Source organism: Anser anser (assembly GCF_964211835.1).
Source record: "Anser anser genome assembly, chromosome: Z".
In the NCBI taxonomy this organism is placed as follows: Eukaryota; Metazoa; Chordata; class Aves; order Anseriformes; family Anatidae; genus Anser; species Anser anser.
This window is the reverse complement of record NC_139723.1, coordinates 36,236,040-36,251,661: the sequence shown is the minus strand read 5'-3', so window position 1 is coordinate 36,251,661 and position 15,622 is coordinate 36,236,040. Positions and strand designations below refer to the sequence as shown.

The 15,622-nt window shown below is 46.1% G+C and overlaps 1 protein-coding gene across 1 annotated transcript; it reads left to right on the top strand.

The window, feature by feature from the left end:
• Positions 1-2,033: 2,033 nt before the first annotated feature.
• Positions 2,034-14,805, top strand: LOC310889203 (E3 ubiquitin-protein ligase Topors-like). The gene is made up of 2 exons (XM_083816331.1): positions 2,034-2,096; positions 7,010-14,805. The coding sequence occupies exon 2, from the start codon at positions 7,094-7,096 to the stop codon at positions 8,081-8,083; it is 990 nt and encodes a 329-aa protein (XP_083672457.1). The 5' UTR covers positions 2,034-2,096; positions 7,010-7,093; the 3' UTR covers positions 8,084-14,805.
• Positions 14,806-15,622: the final 817 nt, after the last annotated feature.

Sequence of the window (15,622 nt, the reverse complement as noted above, 5' to 3'; positions counted from 1 at the left end):
AGGAGGGAGCAGCTTGTGATCCCACCTCTGCCCAACCCTTCAGAGCCCAGGGGGAGCATGGCCACAGCGCTGGATAAGCGTTGCCCAATCTGTCTAGACACGTGGAGTGATGCTGGCTATGTACTGCCGTGTCTCCACCAATTTTGTTTTGAATGCATCCAGCGCTGGGCGGAGAGGAAGCCCAAGTGCCCCCTTTGCAAGGGGAGAGTGACCTCCATTGTGCACTCAGTGCAGGCGGACAATGACTTTGAAGAACTGACCATCAGACCACCTGTGGAGGCCTTCGTCATCATCCGCCATAGAAGGAGAGCTCCTGGAGGCCCAGCCACATGCAGCCCCCCTGCCTCCCTGCAGCATCTCGGTCATTGACTGCAGGATCTGTGCCCAGCTCTTCTGTGGGTGCTGTTCAGGCCAGCACCTGGGCATCGCTCTTCCGAGACTACCCAGCTTTGCTCCAGTCTCTGCTGCCCTGGCTGCGCGGGGAGCTGAGGCAGTTCTTTGGGCAAGAAAGCTGGGAAGCAGCTGCAGCGGAGGGTGTCATCATGTCCAGTCTGTGCCTCATTGGCTTGGATGAGAATGCCCTGATCTGGCTGCTGCGGCTGTCTCTGAGATGGCACACAGTGATATTTGTGCAGAAGCTTGTTGACATCATTGTGCACCGCTGCAGCAGGGAGGCCTGACGTCTGCTGGGCCTCCCAGACTCCAGCTCTGCCTCTGCAGGGACAACTCTTGCCCCTGACCTGTCCTCCCCTCGCATCCCCGTTGGATCCAATGCAGAAGAGCTTCCCAGCAGCTCCACAGCTGCCCTGCATAGGGGTCCCAGCTACTTTCCCCCCACCCCTGTTCCCTCCCATCTCGGGGGAGGGGGAGCAGCTGCAGGAGGAGTGTGGCGAGGCTGCAGAAGGCCCAACCGCTCCCGCCCAGGGCATGCATCGCTCATGTGGGGGGCTTTGGTGCCCCCAGCAGAGGAGGGCTGGCAGGTGCCCTCATAAGCAAGCTCATAGATGACACTAGGAGGGTGCCCCGGGATCTGGCAATAGCAGGACCATGCCAGCAGCTGGGGCACTCTGCAGTCACCAAGGAGATGGGGGGGGGGGGGGGGGGCACTTTCTTTAGTATTCCAGACCTAATGATCAGATAATAAAATAAAGGCATGAAAACTAATGAAAACTACAAAAAAGTCTCCTAAAATGCTGAGATGAGTGACCCGGAGATGTAGAATGCCCATACTTGAAGACATTCAAAACTCACACGGACAGCTCTCTGAGCAAGCTTTTCTAGGCTTGATATTGTAAAAGTTGGTCGAAAAAACTCAGTTCGGAGTTTTAGAAAGTAGGCATTCTTTAATTGTGGTGCCAGATGGACAGGGGATCGCCCCACCTATAGTGCGTGCTGAATTGTCCAAGCTACAGGGGTTATAAACAACCAACACACACATATCCTTTACATTCCCGGGAGATTATCAACATATCCATAACATTTCCCATAACTTGTTAAAAACATGCAAATGTCCCTGAATGTATTGGTGGTCTTCTGAGGGTCTCTGGTGGTTGTTGGTGGTCTTCCTCACTATGTTCACTGCTTGTTCTCGTGCGTGCTGAGTGCATCCTGCTCTTCCTTACCTTGCCATCCCCGCTCAGCCATACACACTGAACCAGATCACCTGCACACCCACAGACGTGAGTACCTCACCACCTGGTCACAGGCACGTTCTCCAGGACTGGGTTATCTTCCCCCTCTATGTCCTTACAGATCAGGCTGGATAATTACTGAGGTAGCACCAGAGACACAAAGTTTCCAGCCTGCCCTCCCTCTGACCAAGCACAAAACACCCCAATTTCAGTTGCGTTATTCTGTCACGAGGAGAACCCAGACACAAAACTCTTCAGATTTGGTCCTGTTGCACCACACAGATCACCACATGCCCTCCCACACCCCAGCACCCACCCCAACATGGGTTAATTGCGGCCCACCCAGGAGGGCAGGGCGAGGCATTTAACGGAGGGAGGGGCATTTAAGAGGGGGAGGCTGATAAGTATGGAGCTTGCAGCAGTACAAGGACCAGCAGGAGGAAGAGCCTTCACCTGCAGCCTGAGGTACCGTTGCAGAACCTCTTTGCCCCTCTGCAGACTGGAGAGGAAAGGCCGCTTCAGGCTGACAAGGCCATCTTTACTGACAAGACCAGCCTTTGGGAATCCCAGAGGCCAGGGTGAAAGGCTTGAGCAACGATGAGGTACATGTGGTGGAAGAGGGTCAGCTCAGGCAATCTGGGCAATCTTAAGCCTGTGGGCCCTGATGGGATGCACTCATGAGTGCTGAGGGATCTGGCAAATGTCGTGAGGATATCCTTGATAATCCTTGGTTGATCATGGGGGCTGGGAGAAATGCCCTTAGACTAGAAGAAGGCAAATGATATTCCTATCTTCAAGAAGGACAGGAGGGACTGTCCAGGGAATCCAGGCTGGTCAGCCTCATGTCAATGCCTGGGAAGGCGGTGGAATAGCTACTCCTGGAAACCATTTCCAGGTAAATGATAGAGAAGAAAATTGTCAGGAGTAGTCAGCGTGACTTCACCACGGGGAAGTAGTGCTTTACCAACTTGATAAAACTCTGCAATGAAATGACTGGCCAGGTAGCTCTCGGGATAGCAGTGCACGTTGTCTTTCTATACTTCAGTAAGGCCTTTGATGCTGAGGCACAAGATCCTTATAGACGTGCTAGTGAGCAGACAGTGAGATGGAACAAATACTGTCTGAACCAGGATGAGAGAGTGGTAAGTGGTGCAAAGTCTGTTTTGAGGGCCAGTAACTAGTGGTCTATTCCAGGGGTCAAGAGGGGTCTGCTCTTATTAAATATCCTCATTGATGATGCGGATGATATGCCAGTGTGTACCCTCAGCAAATCTGCTGACAACACAAAACTGGGAGGAGTGGCAGATACATGAAAGGATCATGCTGCCATCCAGAGGGATATGGACAGGTTGGAGAAATGATCTCACAGATCTTCTTGAAATTCAACAAGTTCTTCATCTTTGGAGGAGCAACACCAGGCACTAGTACATGCTGGGGTTGACCCAGCTGCAAGGCTGCATAGAAGAGAAGGCTGTAGGGGGCCTGGTGCACACCAAGTGGAACAAGAGCCAGAAGTGTGCCCTTGCCACAAAGAAGGCTAATGGTAACCTGAGTTGTGTTAGGCAAGGTATTGCTAGCAGGTGGAGGGAGGTGATCCTTCCCCTCTCCTCAGCACTGCTGAGGCCACACCTGGAGTGCTGTGTCCACATCTGGGCTACCCAGTACAAGAGAGACATGAGCATAATGGGGAGAGGCGACAAAGCACAGGGCCACAAAGGTGGTGAAGGGACTGGAGCACCTCTCCCATGAGAAGAGGCTGAGGGAGCTTGGCCTGCTCATCGTGGAGAAGAGGATGCTCAGAGGGCAATCTCCTCAATGTGTATCAGCAGCTGCAGGGAGAGTGCAAAGAGGATGGAGCCACGCTCTTTTCAGTGGTGCCCAGGGCAAGAGGCAGCGAGTGCAAACTGGAACGTAGGAACTTCTGCTTGAACATCAGGGAGTGCTTCTATGCTGTGTGGGTGACTGAGCACTGATACAGGTTGCCCAGAGAGGTGGTGGAGCCTCCCTCCTTAGAGATATTCAACAACTGTTTGGATGTGGTCCTGGGTAACCTGCTATAGGTGGCCTGCTTGAGCAGAGGTTTGGGCCAGATGGTTTCCAGGGATCCCTTCCAACCTCAGCCATTCCATGTCCTCTGACTCTGGGAAAATGGCAACTCATTGCAGTCCCTGTGTTTCAAGAGAGAGTACCACTTGTGGGGAATGAAAAAAGTAAGTGAACTGGGGGAAGACCTTTTTCAGCACCAAAGATGGTATTTCTCACCAAAACAGTTTTGGACACACTGGACGTAAGATAAGCAGGCATTCAGTGGCACTCATGTAGTTCTGGGAATCTCAGCAACTGTGGGCTGTAAAACTGGTTTTCTTCCAGCGCTGTCCATACAATTTGTCAAAAACTCTCTTGAATTGTAATTTTTTAACAGGTTCCTGTCTTGGTGACTGAGTTGAGGCTCTCTTCCAGAATATGTAAGTTAATTTGAGAATGTCCAGCGGTGTTGGCACTTAGCAGTGGAGATTCAGAACAGTCAGAAATAGCATTTTTGTTAACTTTGGGTAAAAGTCACACTTTGCTATGAATTAAGTTTCACCCCTGGTGTTTGTGTTGTGATTTTTGCAGAATGAATGGTGTTGGGTTCATCCTGTCTGTAGTCACTGAGGTACTGATCCTATGTCACTGCTGGAGGTATCTTGACATTGCTAAGAAGTATTCTAAAATTTTCCCAGGGGTACCCTAAGAAATAGATTAGTTATTCCTGCCCTTCTCACTCCTATATACTATCATCAGTCAACAAATTACACTTGGATCATAAGGCACAGCACCAGGATCAGCCAAGATTAATATGTTTTTTGTTACATTTTTGTCTGCACAGTAGCCCATCATTACCTTGAAAAGCTGTGTTTCTGCAAGCAGAGGAGGAGAACACTTCTTACTAGGGAAAGCATCTAGGGTGAGATTGTATTGCTACCAGAGTGGAATTTATAAAACAGTTCAGTTTGATAGGACCTTCAAAGATCTTGTCCAACTGCCTGAGCACTTCAGGGCTATCCAAAAGTTAAAGCTCAGTAGTGAGGACATTATATAAATGCCTCTTGAACACTGACAGGCATGGGGCATCAACCACCTTGCTAGAAATCCTGTTCCATTTTTTCCCTGCCTTCATGGTAAAGAAAATTCTCCTAATTCCAGTCTGAACTTCCCCTGGTGCAGCTTTCTCCTGTTCCCAGCCCTGTTGTCAGTTTCCAGGGAGCAGAGGCCAGCACCTCCCTCTGTCCCTCCCCTCCCCGGGGAGTTGCAGATAGCCATGAGATTGCCTCTTGGCCTCCTCTTCTCCAGACTGGACAACCGGAGTGTCCTCAACTTCTCACAGGACGTGCCTTCCAGCCCTTTTATCAGCTTTGTTTCCCTCCTCTGGATGCTTTCAAGTACCTTGACACCTTTCTTATATTGTGGAACCCAGAACTGCACACTGTACTCAAGGTGAGGCTATACCAATGCTAAATACAGTGGGAGAATCATCTCTTTTTGGCTGTCTTGCTGTGCTGTGTTTAATGAACCCCACATTGTGGCTTTCCCTCTTGGCTGGCAGGGCACACTGCTGGTTCATGCTGAGCCTGCTGTCACCAGCACTCCCACGTCCCTTTCTGCTGAGCTGCTCTCCAGCCACTTATCTCCCAGTCTGTACATCTGTTGGGATTATGTTTTTCTTCTTTTTTATATAATTCTCTGCTTTTTTATGCAGTGCCCCAGAATCTAGAAGGGAAAGAGAAAAGCAGAGAAGTAATACTGCTTTCCCTACTGGCTGTGTTGCTCCTGCACTTCTTCAGTGTTGTCTGCTTTTTCTTCCCCTGGGGGGATTATCACCACCTCTCCATTAACTGTAGAGGAAAATAGACAATTCAGGTGTAGATGTCTCCATAGTAAACAAATTAAATTAACTTATATTAATTTCACTTCTCTATGACTTTTCATTTTGTCTTTTCTGCAGCCATTTAATTTATTGCATTTCCTATGTATTTTCCTTTAAAGTTAGTATTTACTATTTAGAGTTTTCTTGTCTGTTCTTGGTGCCCTTTGTCCAGTTTCTGAAGTAATCAGAAAATGCTGTACTGATGTACTGACATTGTGTCTGTCAGTGGGTTTGGGCCAAGTGCCACTGACACATAAGAGAAATGTTTGTACCACCTGTTCAGTCCAGGCAAGCAGTTTCTACATTCAAGGTGCAGAAGACTGCTGAGGGAGCAGAAAAAGTTCCTCAAACATCTTTGTTTAAAAATTTAATTCTAAGACAGAGTGTTTCCTTCATTGTGAGTGGGTTTGATGCCTAGAGCATCAGAATCAGGATGAGTTCTGATGAGTACATTGAGGGAACTGTGGTGATTTCTCTAGCATTATGTTATAGGTAAGCATCCAGCAGGGACTGTGAAGAGAGCACACTGATGCTATGAGTGTCCTTTTATTGGCAGTGCCAGAGCTTTCTTCCATTGGCTCTGCATTTAAGTCATCAATTGTGAACATGAGGTGTCAACTAGGAACAATTCTTTCATTCATTTCTTGGATTCTTTAATTTCATTGCACACTTTGGTGGACAGGTGTTGGATAAAAAGTGAATTCTTTCTCATACGTTGAGGGATATATCACTTTTGGGAATTTGTTTTTGTGGGGCAGCTTGGGTTTGTGAGACCTGTTGAAGTTAAATAACCTTCTGACTAATCCTTGCAAGAGGTGTATACCATTGCCAGAATGACTTGACTGGGCCCTGGGAAGACATGGCCAGCCAAGGCCTCGTCAACTGTCATGAAACTTGAAAGTTCATCAGAAGCCAAACAATGTGGGGGATGGAGTGAACAAGGGCATTTTGTAGGATGCCCCAGACACACGTGTAATGGTGCAAGTGCTGATGCAGGCTGGAACACTGCTAGGGCAAGTGCTGTGGGTGAGAACCAATTGTGATGTCCCTGACTGGTGGATAGTGATGTTTGCAAGTGATGGATTGTGACTGTGTGGTCATCGCTGTTTATCTGGGCAAGGTGTCACACAGTCAGCTTGTGCCTGTGTCCCAGCTGAGCTTTTATGTGAAGTCTGGAGTGAGGAGCGAAGGTTGCCTTGGTTGTGCTCTTGGTCTGTGCTGCGTTGTACTGTGGGAGTTGCTGGAGCAGCTCTCAGGGCCCTTCCCCAGAGCCAGCAGAGCTTCTCCCACAGCCCTGCCTGGTTCAGGCAGCCAGGGCACCCGGGAAGTGATCTTGGAAGAGCAGAGGTGAGCGCTGTGGGGACACATCCCCCTGGTCAGCTGTAAGGGTTTCTTCCCTGAGAAGGACCTGGACAATTCTTCCACCACTCCCCAGCTCAGCCCATGACCTTGTCCTTTCCTCCCTTTCTAGCGTGACACCAGCTGCTGCAGCACCAGTGGGAGGGAGCAGCTTGTGATCCCACCTCTGCCCAACCCTTCAGAGCCCAGGGGGAGCATGGCCACAGCGTTGGATAAGCGTTGCCCAATCTGTCTAGACATGTGGAGTAATGCTGGCTATGTACTGCCGTGTCTCCACCAATTTTGTTTTGAATGCATCCAGCGCTGGGCGGAGAGGAAGCCCAAGTGCCCCCTTTGCAAGGGGAGAGTGACCTCCATTGTGCACTCAGTGCAGGCGGACAACGACTTTGAAGAACTGACCATCAGACCATCTGTGGAGGCCTTGGTCACTATCAACCATAGAAGAAGAGCTCCTGGAGGCCCAGCCACACACAGCCCCCCTCGCCCTGTAACATCCCGGCTACTGACTGTGGGGCTGGCGTCCAATGCTCCTCTGAGTGGCATCCACCCCCTTCTGTGGGCATCACTTTTCCGAGACTACCCAGCTTTGCTTCAGTCCCTGTTGCCCTGGCTGCACCGTGAACTTCAGCGGCTTCTTGATGTTGAGAATTTTGAAGAAGATGTGGTGGAGGACATCATTATGTCCAGCCTGGGCATCTTTGGGCTGCAAGAAGATGCTTTAGTCCAATGGCTGCAGTTCTACCTGCGAAGCCACACAGTAGCATTTGTTCACCAGCTCATTGAGTTCACTGTACGTCAATGTGGTTGGGAGGCACATTGTCTGCTGAGCCTAAATGACACTGATGCCATGGAGCTGGAAGACAGCCCTGAAACTTCCCCTGGGCCTTCTGCGTCCTTCGGAGAGTTTTCCACTCCTGCCCTGTCCTCCTCCAGAGCCAACACAGAGGAGCTCCCTAGATATTCCACTGCTGCTCCTCGTGGGGGTCTCAGCCACCCCTCTTCTGTCCCTTTTCCCATTCTTGGGGATGGAGTGGCCCGGGAAGAGCCAGAGGATGATGTGGCTGGTCATTCTGCTGGTCAACAGGGCAGAGGCCGCTCACACAGGGGGGGACGACAAGCTCCCGGAAGGAGGGCCTCTGCCTCCCACAACTCTCTGTTGCCCCCCAAGAGGACACTGCACCGGTGACACTGGGGCAGTGACCCAGGAGTGGGCAAACCAGGGCTGGGCCAGCTGCTGGGGCAAACACCAGCCCCCCAGGGGTACATGTAGGCTCTCATCAGTAGTATGAATCTAATTATCAGACACTGAATGAATAAAGGCAAGAAAACTGCAGGAAAAGTCTCTGCATTGCTACCAATGTCTTGATGTTGCTATCCCCACCACTGCTGCTTTCTTCTACCTTTCTACTGCTTTCTTGTATGCCTTATGGTTCTAAAGGTCAATGGGGTAGATGTGCTGGGAGAGGAGCATTGCTTTTGAATCTCTAGTGATGGAGATAACCACAGCCTCTCCAAGCAAAGTATGTCAGTTGCATGCTCAGTTAAGAAACGATTCCTCTTCAGACAGAATCTCTTGTGTTTCACCTTGTGCTCCTCGTATCTTGTCCTGGTGCTGGGCACCACTAAAAACAGCCACGTTCTCACATTAACTTAAGTATTCTGGTGGAGAGCCTCAACTCAGTCACCAAGACAGGAACCTGTTAAAAAATTACAATTCAAGAGAGTTTTTGACAAATTGTATGGACAGCGCTGGAAGAAAACCAGTTTTACAGCCCACAGTTGCTGAGATTCCCAGAACTACATGAGTGCCACTGAATGCCTGCTTATCTTACGTCCAGTGTGTCCAAAACTGTTTTGGTGAGAAATACCATCTTTGGTGCTGAAAAAGGTCTTCCCCCAGTTCACTTACTTTTTTCATTCCCCACAAGTGGTACTCTCTCTTGAAACACAGGGACTGCAATGAGTTGCCATTTTCCCAGAGTCAGAGGACATGGAATGGCTGAGGTTGGAAGGGATCCCTGGAAACCATCTGGCCCAAACCTCTGCTCAAGCAGGCCACCTATAGCAGGTTACCCAGGACCACATCCAAACAGTTGTTGAATATCTCTAAGGAGGGAGGCTCCACCACCTCTCTGGGCAACCTGTATCAGTGCTCAGTCACCCACACAGCATAGAAGCACTCCCTGATGTTCAAGCAGAAGTTCCTACGTTCCAGTTTGCACTCGCTGCCTCTTGCCCTGGGCACCACTGAAAAGAGCGTGGCTCCATCCTCTTTGCACTCTCCCTGCAGCTGCTGATACACATTGAGGAGATTGCCCTCTGAGCATCCTCTTCTCCACGATGAGCAGGCCAAGCTCCCTCAGCCTCTTCTCATGGGAGAGGTGCTCCAGTCCCTTCACCACCTTTGTGGCCCTGTGCTTTGTCGCCTCTCCCCATTATGCTCATGTCTCTCTTGTACTGGGTAGCCCAGATGTGGACACAGCACTCCAGGTGTGGCCTCAGCAGTGCTGAGGAGAGGGGAAGGATCACCTCCCTCCACCTGCTAGCAATACCTTGCCTAACACAACTCAGGTTACCATTAGCCTTCTTTGTGGCAAGGGCACACTTCTGGCTCTTGTTCCACTTGGTGTGCACCAGGCCCCCTACAGCCTTCTCTTCTATGCAGCCTTGCAGCTGGGTCAACCCCAGCATGTACTAGTGCCTGGTGTTGCTCCTCCAAAGATGAAGAACTTGTTGAATTTCAAGAAGATCTGTGAGATCATTTCTCCAACCTGTCCATATCCCTCTGGATGGCAGCATGATCCTTTCATGTATCTGCCACTCCTCCCAGTTTTGTGTTGTCAGCAGATTTGCTGAGGGTACACACTGGCATATCATCCGCATCATCAATGAGGATATTTAATAAGAGCAGACCCCTCTTGACCCCTGGAATAGACCACTAGTTACTGGCCCTCAAAACAGACTTTGCACCACTTACCACTCTCTCATCCTGGTTCAGACAGTATTTGTTCCATCTCACTGTCTGCTCACTAGCACGTCTATAAGGATCTTGTGCCTCAGCATCAAAGGCCTTACTGAAGTATAGAAAGACAACGTGCACTGCTATCCCGAGAGCTACCTGGCCAGTCATTTCATTGCAGAGTTTTATCAAGTTGGTAAAGCACTACTTCCCCGTGGTGAAGTCACGCTGACTACTCCTGACAATTTTCTTCTCTATCATTTACCTGGAAATGGTTTCCAGGAGTAGCTATTCCACCGCCTTCCCAGGCATTGACATGAGGCTGACCAGCCTGGATTCCCTGGACAGTCCCTCCTGTCCTTCTTGAAGATAGGAATATCATTTGCCTTCTTCTAGTCTAAGGGCATTTCTCCCAGCCCCCATGATCAACCAAGGATTATCAAGGATATCCTTACGTCCAGTGTGTCCAAAACTGTTTTGGTGAGAAATACCATCTTTGGTGCTGAAAAAGGTCTTCCCCCAGTTCACTTACTTTTTTCATTCCCCACAAGTGGTACTCTCTCTTGAAACACAGGGACTGCAATGAGTTGCCATTTTCCCAGAGTCAGAGGACATGGAATGGCTGAGGTTGGAAGGGATCCCTGGAAACCATCTGGCCCAAACCTCTGCTCAAGCAGGCCACCTATAGCAGGTTACCGAGGACCACATCCAAACAGTTTTTGAATATCTCTAAGGAGAGAGGCTTCACCACCTCTCTGGACAACCTGTGTCAGTGCTCAGTCACCTGCTGCAGCGTGGAGATCTGCTCCATGTGGGACCCATGGGCTGCAGGGGGACAGCCTGCTCCACCAGGGGCCTCTCCACAGGCCGCAGGGGAACTGCTGCTGCCTGCCTGGAGCACCTCCTGCCCTCCTGCTGCAATCACCTGGGGGGCTGCAGGGATATAGCTCTCTCACTTCTCACTCCTCTCTCCCAGCTGCTGTTGAACAGCAGTATTTTTTTTTTCCTTCCAAATGCTCTCCCAGAGGCCCAACCAACGTCAATCCCTGGCTTGGCTGTGGCCAGCGGTGGGTCCCTTTTGGAGCAGCTGGAGCTGGCTCTGGTCTGACATGGGGCAGCTGCTGGGCTCTGCTCACAGCAGCCACCCCTGCAGCCCCCCTGCTATCAAATCCTTGCCACATACACCGAACACAATCCCCCTGAATCATTCTGAACAGTGCATCTGGCACCTCATTCCCTGGTCAGACTATACTTTTCAGCTTCAAAAACTATGTTTTCCTCAGTAAAATGCCTGAGAACTTGCTAAACTGCCAGCAAAACCAAAAAAGAAATATTTTCTGAGGATGATGCTAAGGGTGTTTTTACCCAGCATAGATCAGAAACCTAGGGCTTGTGACTAAAGCTATCCCATTCCCATTATTAAATCTGAACCTTGTGCATAATTACCTACTGAGCACTTCTTTGCAGTGAAACAGAAGGTGCAGCCACATGATTAAATGGTATCACTTACCTTTTTTTGATACCGTTAAAGAGGGATGAAGTATTTGTTCATTTTCTTATGTCAGACAAAAAAGAAAAAAAGAAAAAAAGAAAAAAAAAAGAAAAAAGGAGAAAAAAAGAGAAAAAAGAAAAAAGAAAAAAAAGAAGAAAAAAAAAAAAAGAAAAAAGTCACTGCACTGAGTTTAAGGACTGTAGGCCTAAAATTGTTACACTTATATTTGGTCACTCGTATTTGACTGAGGTTCGCTGTTGCTTTTGTAATATATTAAGGGGATCATTTAATATTTCCACAAGCCTGAGGCATAGCATATAAATAGATTCGTAATGTCCAAGCCCTTTTTTAAAATGGAAACATAATTGTTGATCAAGAACATTAGGTCATTTAATAACAATGTTCACCTTATGGACTTTATCAGTACAACTTTATGCAATTTACTTCTTTTATTAATAAGATGACTGTTTGAAAATAAAATAGGTAAATCTTTATTATAAAGTCCACAGTTAAAATAGTGCTGAGGAAATATGAAGTTGTATTTCCTAGATTTGCAGAAAAAGGCTGGAAATTACAACTATAATTTTAAAATAATGAATTGCATCCAGTTGAACTTAAAGCATTAGACCTTTATGATACGAATAAATCAGATCTAGGAGAAACGGTAATCATAACAGAAGACAAAATATTTCTCCCCCAACAGTTTATATCTCTTTAACCTCATAGTAGTAACAATAATAGTAGCAGTAAAAACAGATACTTCAAACAATGAATATATATATATATTTTTAATGCATAACTAGAACTGAAATAATGTTAGTGCTCTGAAGACCACTTGTTGTTTAGGTTTGGAAGAGAGGTAGGCACAAAGTTCAGAAAGATCAAGGATAGTGAAAGTTTTTTCACTGTACGTTGTCATCACTCAGTCTGGAACCTCATACCACTGCTATTGCAGTGCTTCTGAATTATTCAAGCAAATCCAGTGAAAATGAGATAAACCATATTGTGCACCTTTCTGTGTTGTTCTCCCCTCATATCCCATCAAGTTTAACGATTGTAATACTTGCTAATAACATCCCATGTTGCAAAAATACCCTATTCCATAATGTTTGCAAGGACATTAAATCCTGTGTGTAGGATTTCAGGTGGGAGTTATATACAGTTCCTGGGCTGAAGTGGAGTCTCAAGCTGTGGCAGAAGGGGGTTTAACCCTCCAGTAGTTCACATGAAGAAGTTATCTCTTCATAACTCCTATGTGATACTCTAGAAAGATAAAACTTTCAAATTGGCTCAACCTGAGTAGTTCATTCAGGCACTTCGTAAAACATACAAAAGCAGATCCAAGATAATAAACCAGGGAGAGTACAGTTTACCAGACTCAAAAGAATGGAAAGTCTGTTTACTCACAATCCTGTTTGTGGCGGAGAGTTTCCTATATGATTTTTCTCTATGGAGACTTCTTTCCCTGTCTTGGTCTTAGTGCAGGCTGAGATGTAAAAGAAATTTTTCCAGCCTGAGGTGTATTAGGGACTTTAGGCAAATTTACTTTAGAGGTTATGAGAGGAGGCTGAAAGAATTTTAGTGGATAAAATAGGCTAATGAGCACATGAAAGGAAGCCAAAAGGATTTCAGTAGATAAGATAGGCTAATGGGCATGTGAAAGGAAGCCAAAAGAATTTTAGTAAATAAGACAGGTAAGGGACATGTACTATATCTTCCGCTACTTATTCTGCAAAGAAACTGAGGCAGGAAATTCTGGGATTCCTCACGATTAACAGTTCCTGACAGAAAACAGGAAACACATTTCAAGAACCAACTGAAACCGAATCTGCAGTTTAAGCAGAAGCTGAGAAGCTTACGAGTCTGCGCTGAGACAAGAGGTCAACCAGCAGTGACGAGGAAGATCCACTAATCTTCATCTCCACGACCCCTGGCAACCACTACCAGAAAACACTGCGCAAGCGTGGACAGGAGGAATCTATGAGAATGACTCCCTGAACTAATTTTAATACAAAGCGGAGATAGGTCATGCATATGTATAGGCGTCTCGAGAAACTTCATGCATATGTAACTCTTCACCACATACAACCAAGGCAAGTGCCGCGTTGGGGTGCGCACGACTTTGGTGGGACTACTCCTCGTGCTGCCCAGCGCTGAATAAACATACCTACTTTACAATTTCACTGATTGTGGAGTTTGCTTTCTGCACGTCAGTTAAAAAGAGAAGTGCTTGGTTAAATGCTGATCTCACTCTTGCTCTCTTTTTTTTTTTTTTTTCTGCACACCTTCAATTTTCCCCTTTATTAAAACCAATTGAACTAACAAAAAAAGAAACTTTGAGAAAATTCATCAAACATAATCTCACCTTGAAAATATCACCTACTAGTATTCTTAAAATTCAGACAAGTGGAAAAAAGCACAATCCCACTATCTACAAATTATAGCTCCTCTCTGTTATTTCCATTACTTCAGTCTTGTGAGACAAGAACCTCAGCACTGTAGCTCCAGATAAGGCTTAAAAGTAAGATATATCCCTGGTTACAGAAGGTTTACTGTAGGAAGTCAGCATCCTACCAAATTTGTAGTGAACACTTTTTCACAGAAAAATGTGCAGCAGTATACTAAACAAATTGAATAAACCGTGGGAAACTACTCCTCCCATGCTCCAAAGGCTCGTTCTGTACTTCTTGCAGTGATAAGTGAATTTGTTTAGGATTCCTCATCCTAAGGAATGGTAATACCTTCTCACAGACCATTGTTTGTCCTTTACTGGCTGCAAAGTGTGTGCAAATTTCAGAAAATGTTGCCTAATTAGTTGATGTGTTCGTGAAACCCATGCTGGTTTTCTTGCCCTAATAAGCAAATCATACAGATAGAGAAAATGTCATTTGAGACATACATTAATTAAAGTGACTGAGATTGTCATGGTTTTTCTACTTCGTCAGGAGTTGAATTGATGACAGAAAAGAGACTTTACTCCTTCAGGATCTTTTGGAAATAATTTGATTTGTGGGGATAAGGCTAAACTGTTCACGAACAGAATATATTCCACTCTATCAAGAAGTTCATTTGGAAAAGGCATTATTCAGAGATTCTGTTGCTCCTTAGAAAGGAGGGGTTATAGTAACTTGATGTATTTTGTCGTGCTTCCACTGGCTGGAAGATGATCTGATGTTTCAAATCTGGGTTTAATTTAGATGAGGAAACTTGAAAACTTTTCAGGTAATTCAAATAAGTACCAGTCATCCAACTCTTAATTCAACACCACAAATTCCTGTTTAAAAAATCAACTCCTAAAATATTGCTTAAAGGAAATTGGAAAATTGGCCTGAGGGATGAGTTGTGAGTTGTTTTGTGCATACCTGGTATACCCTTACCTATTTTTTCCTTTTTCACCCCTGAAATTACCCCTGAGAGCTTAAAGGTTTCTTTTTTTTTTTTTTTTTTTTTTTTTTTTTTTTTTTTTAAATCAAGCACTAACAATCCCAGAAGCTGTGATGTTAGCAAAACACAGCGGGGCTCACAGTAGAATCAAGAGAAGTGTCAGCACTGAACTTGTAAACGCAGGTGATACAATACAAAAGACTTGGGTAGCATATAGCTTCAAAGGAGAACAGTATACCAGAGTGTTACACCATGGTTGAGAAACAGCAGTAAAACCAAATTCGGATGAGCTTTGTACAGCAATGCTTTCTTTTTCAACAGAATTTGCTCAGTTAAGTATTTCTTGATTGATAAAAAGATTCAAAACACTTTAAAAGCAAACAAATTTTAGTAACATAAATAGATGCAGTTAGAGAAGAATTTTTTGATGCCTGTTAGTGAGGATGAGCATTGGTCTTAAAATGTTCCAATGCATTTGCAATATGCAATTCTGAAATCCTGGTGAAAATAAAATCCTTTATGGTATGCATAAACTGAAAGAGATGAGCATACAAACATGCACATAGAGGGCATGACTCTTGAACTGAGTGAGTCTATGCTGAAACAAGCTTTTAAAGAAAGATATGTGGAGACACCTTTTTTCACAGAAAAGATTAAGAGCACAGAAAAAAACCTTCATTCCCGATCTCACTGAGAACTCAGTAAATTAGCATTCAATAGATTTTCTATTTCAATGCAATATTTTCATTTTAGTACTTCTGCTGTCATTATTCATTGCATCGCAGACCTTTGTGACTGTGGCCTGGAAAGCTGTACAGGAACTAGTTTAATTGGAAATATTGTGAAACCAAAAGATATTCTGGCACTCAAAGTATTTATATTTCAAACTA

What these genes read in the sequence shown, in the direction of transcription:
- LOC310889203 (XM_083816331.1), top strand. Translation starts at nt 7,094, where the DNA reads ATGGCCACAGCGTTGGATAAGCGTTGCCCAATCTGTCTAGACATGTGG.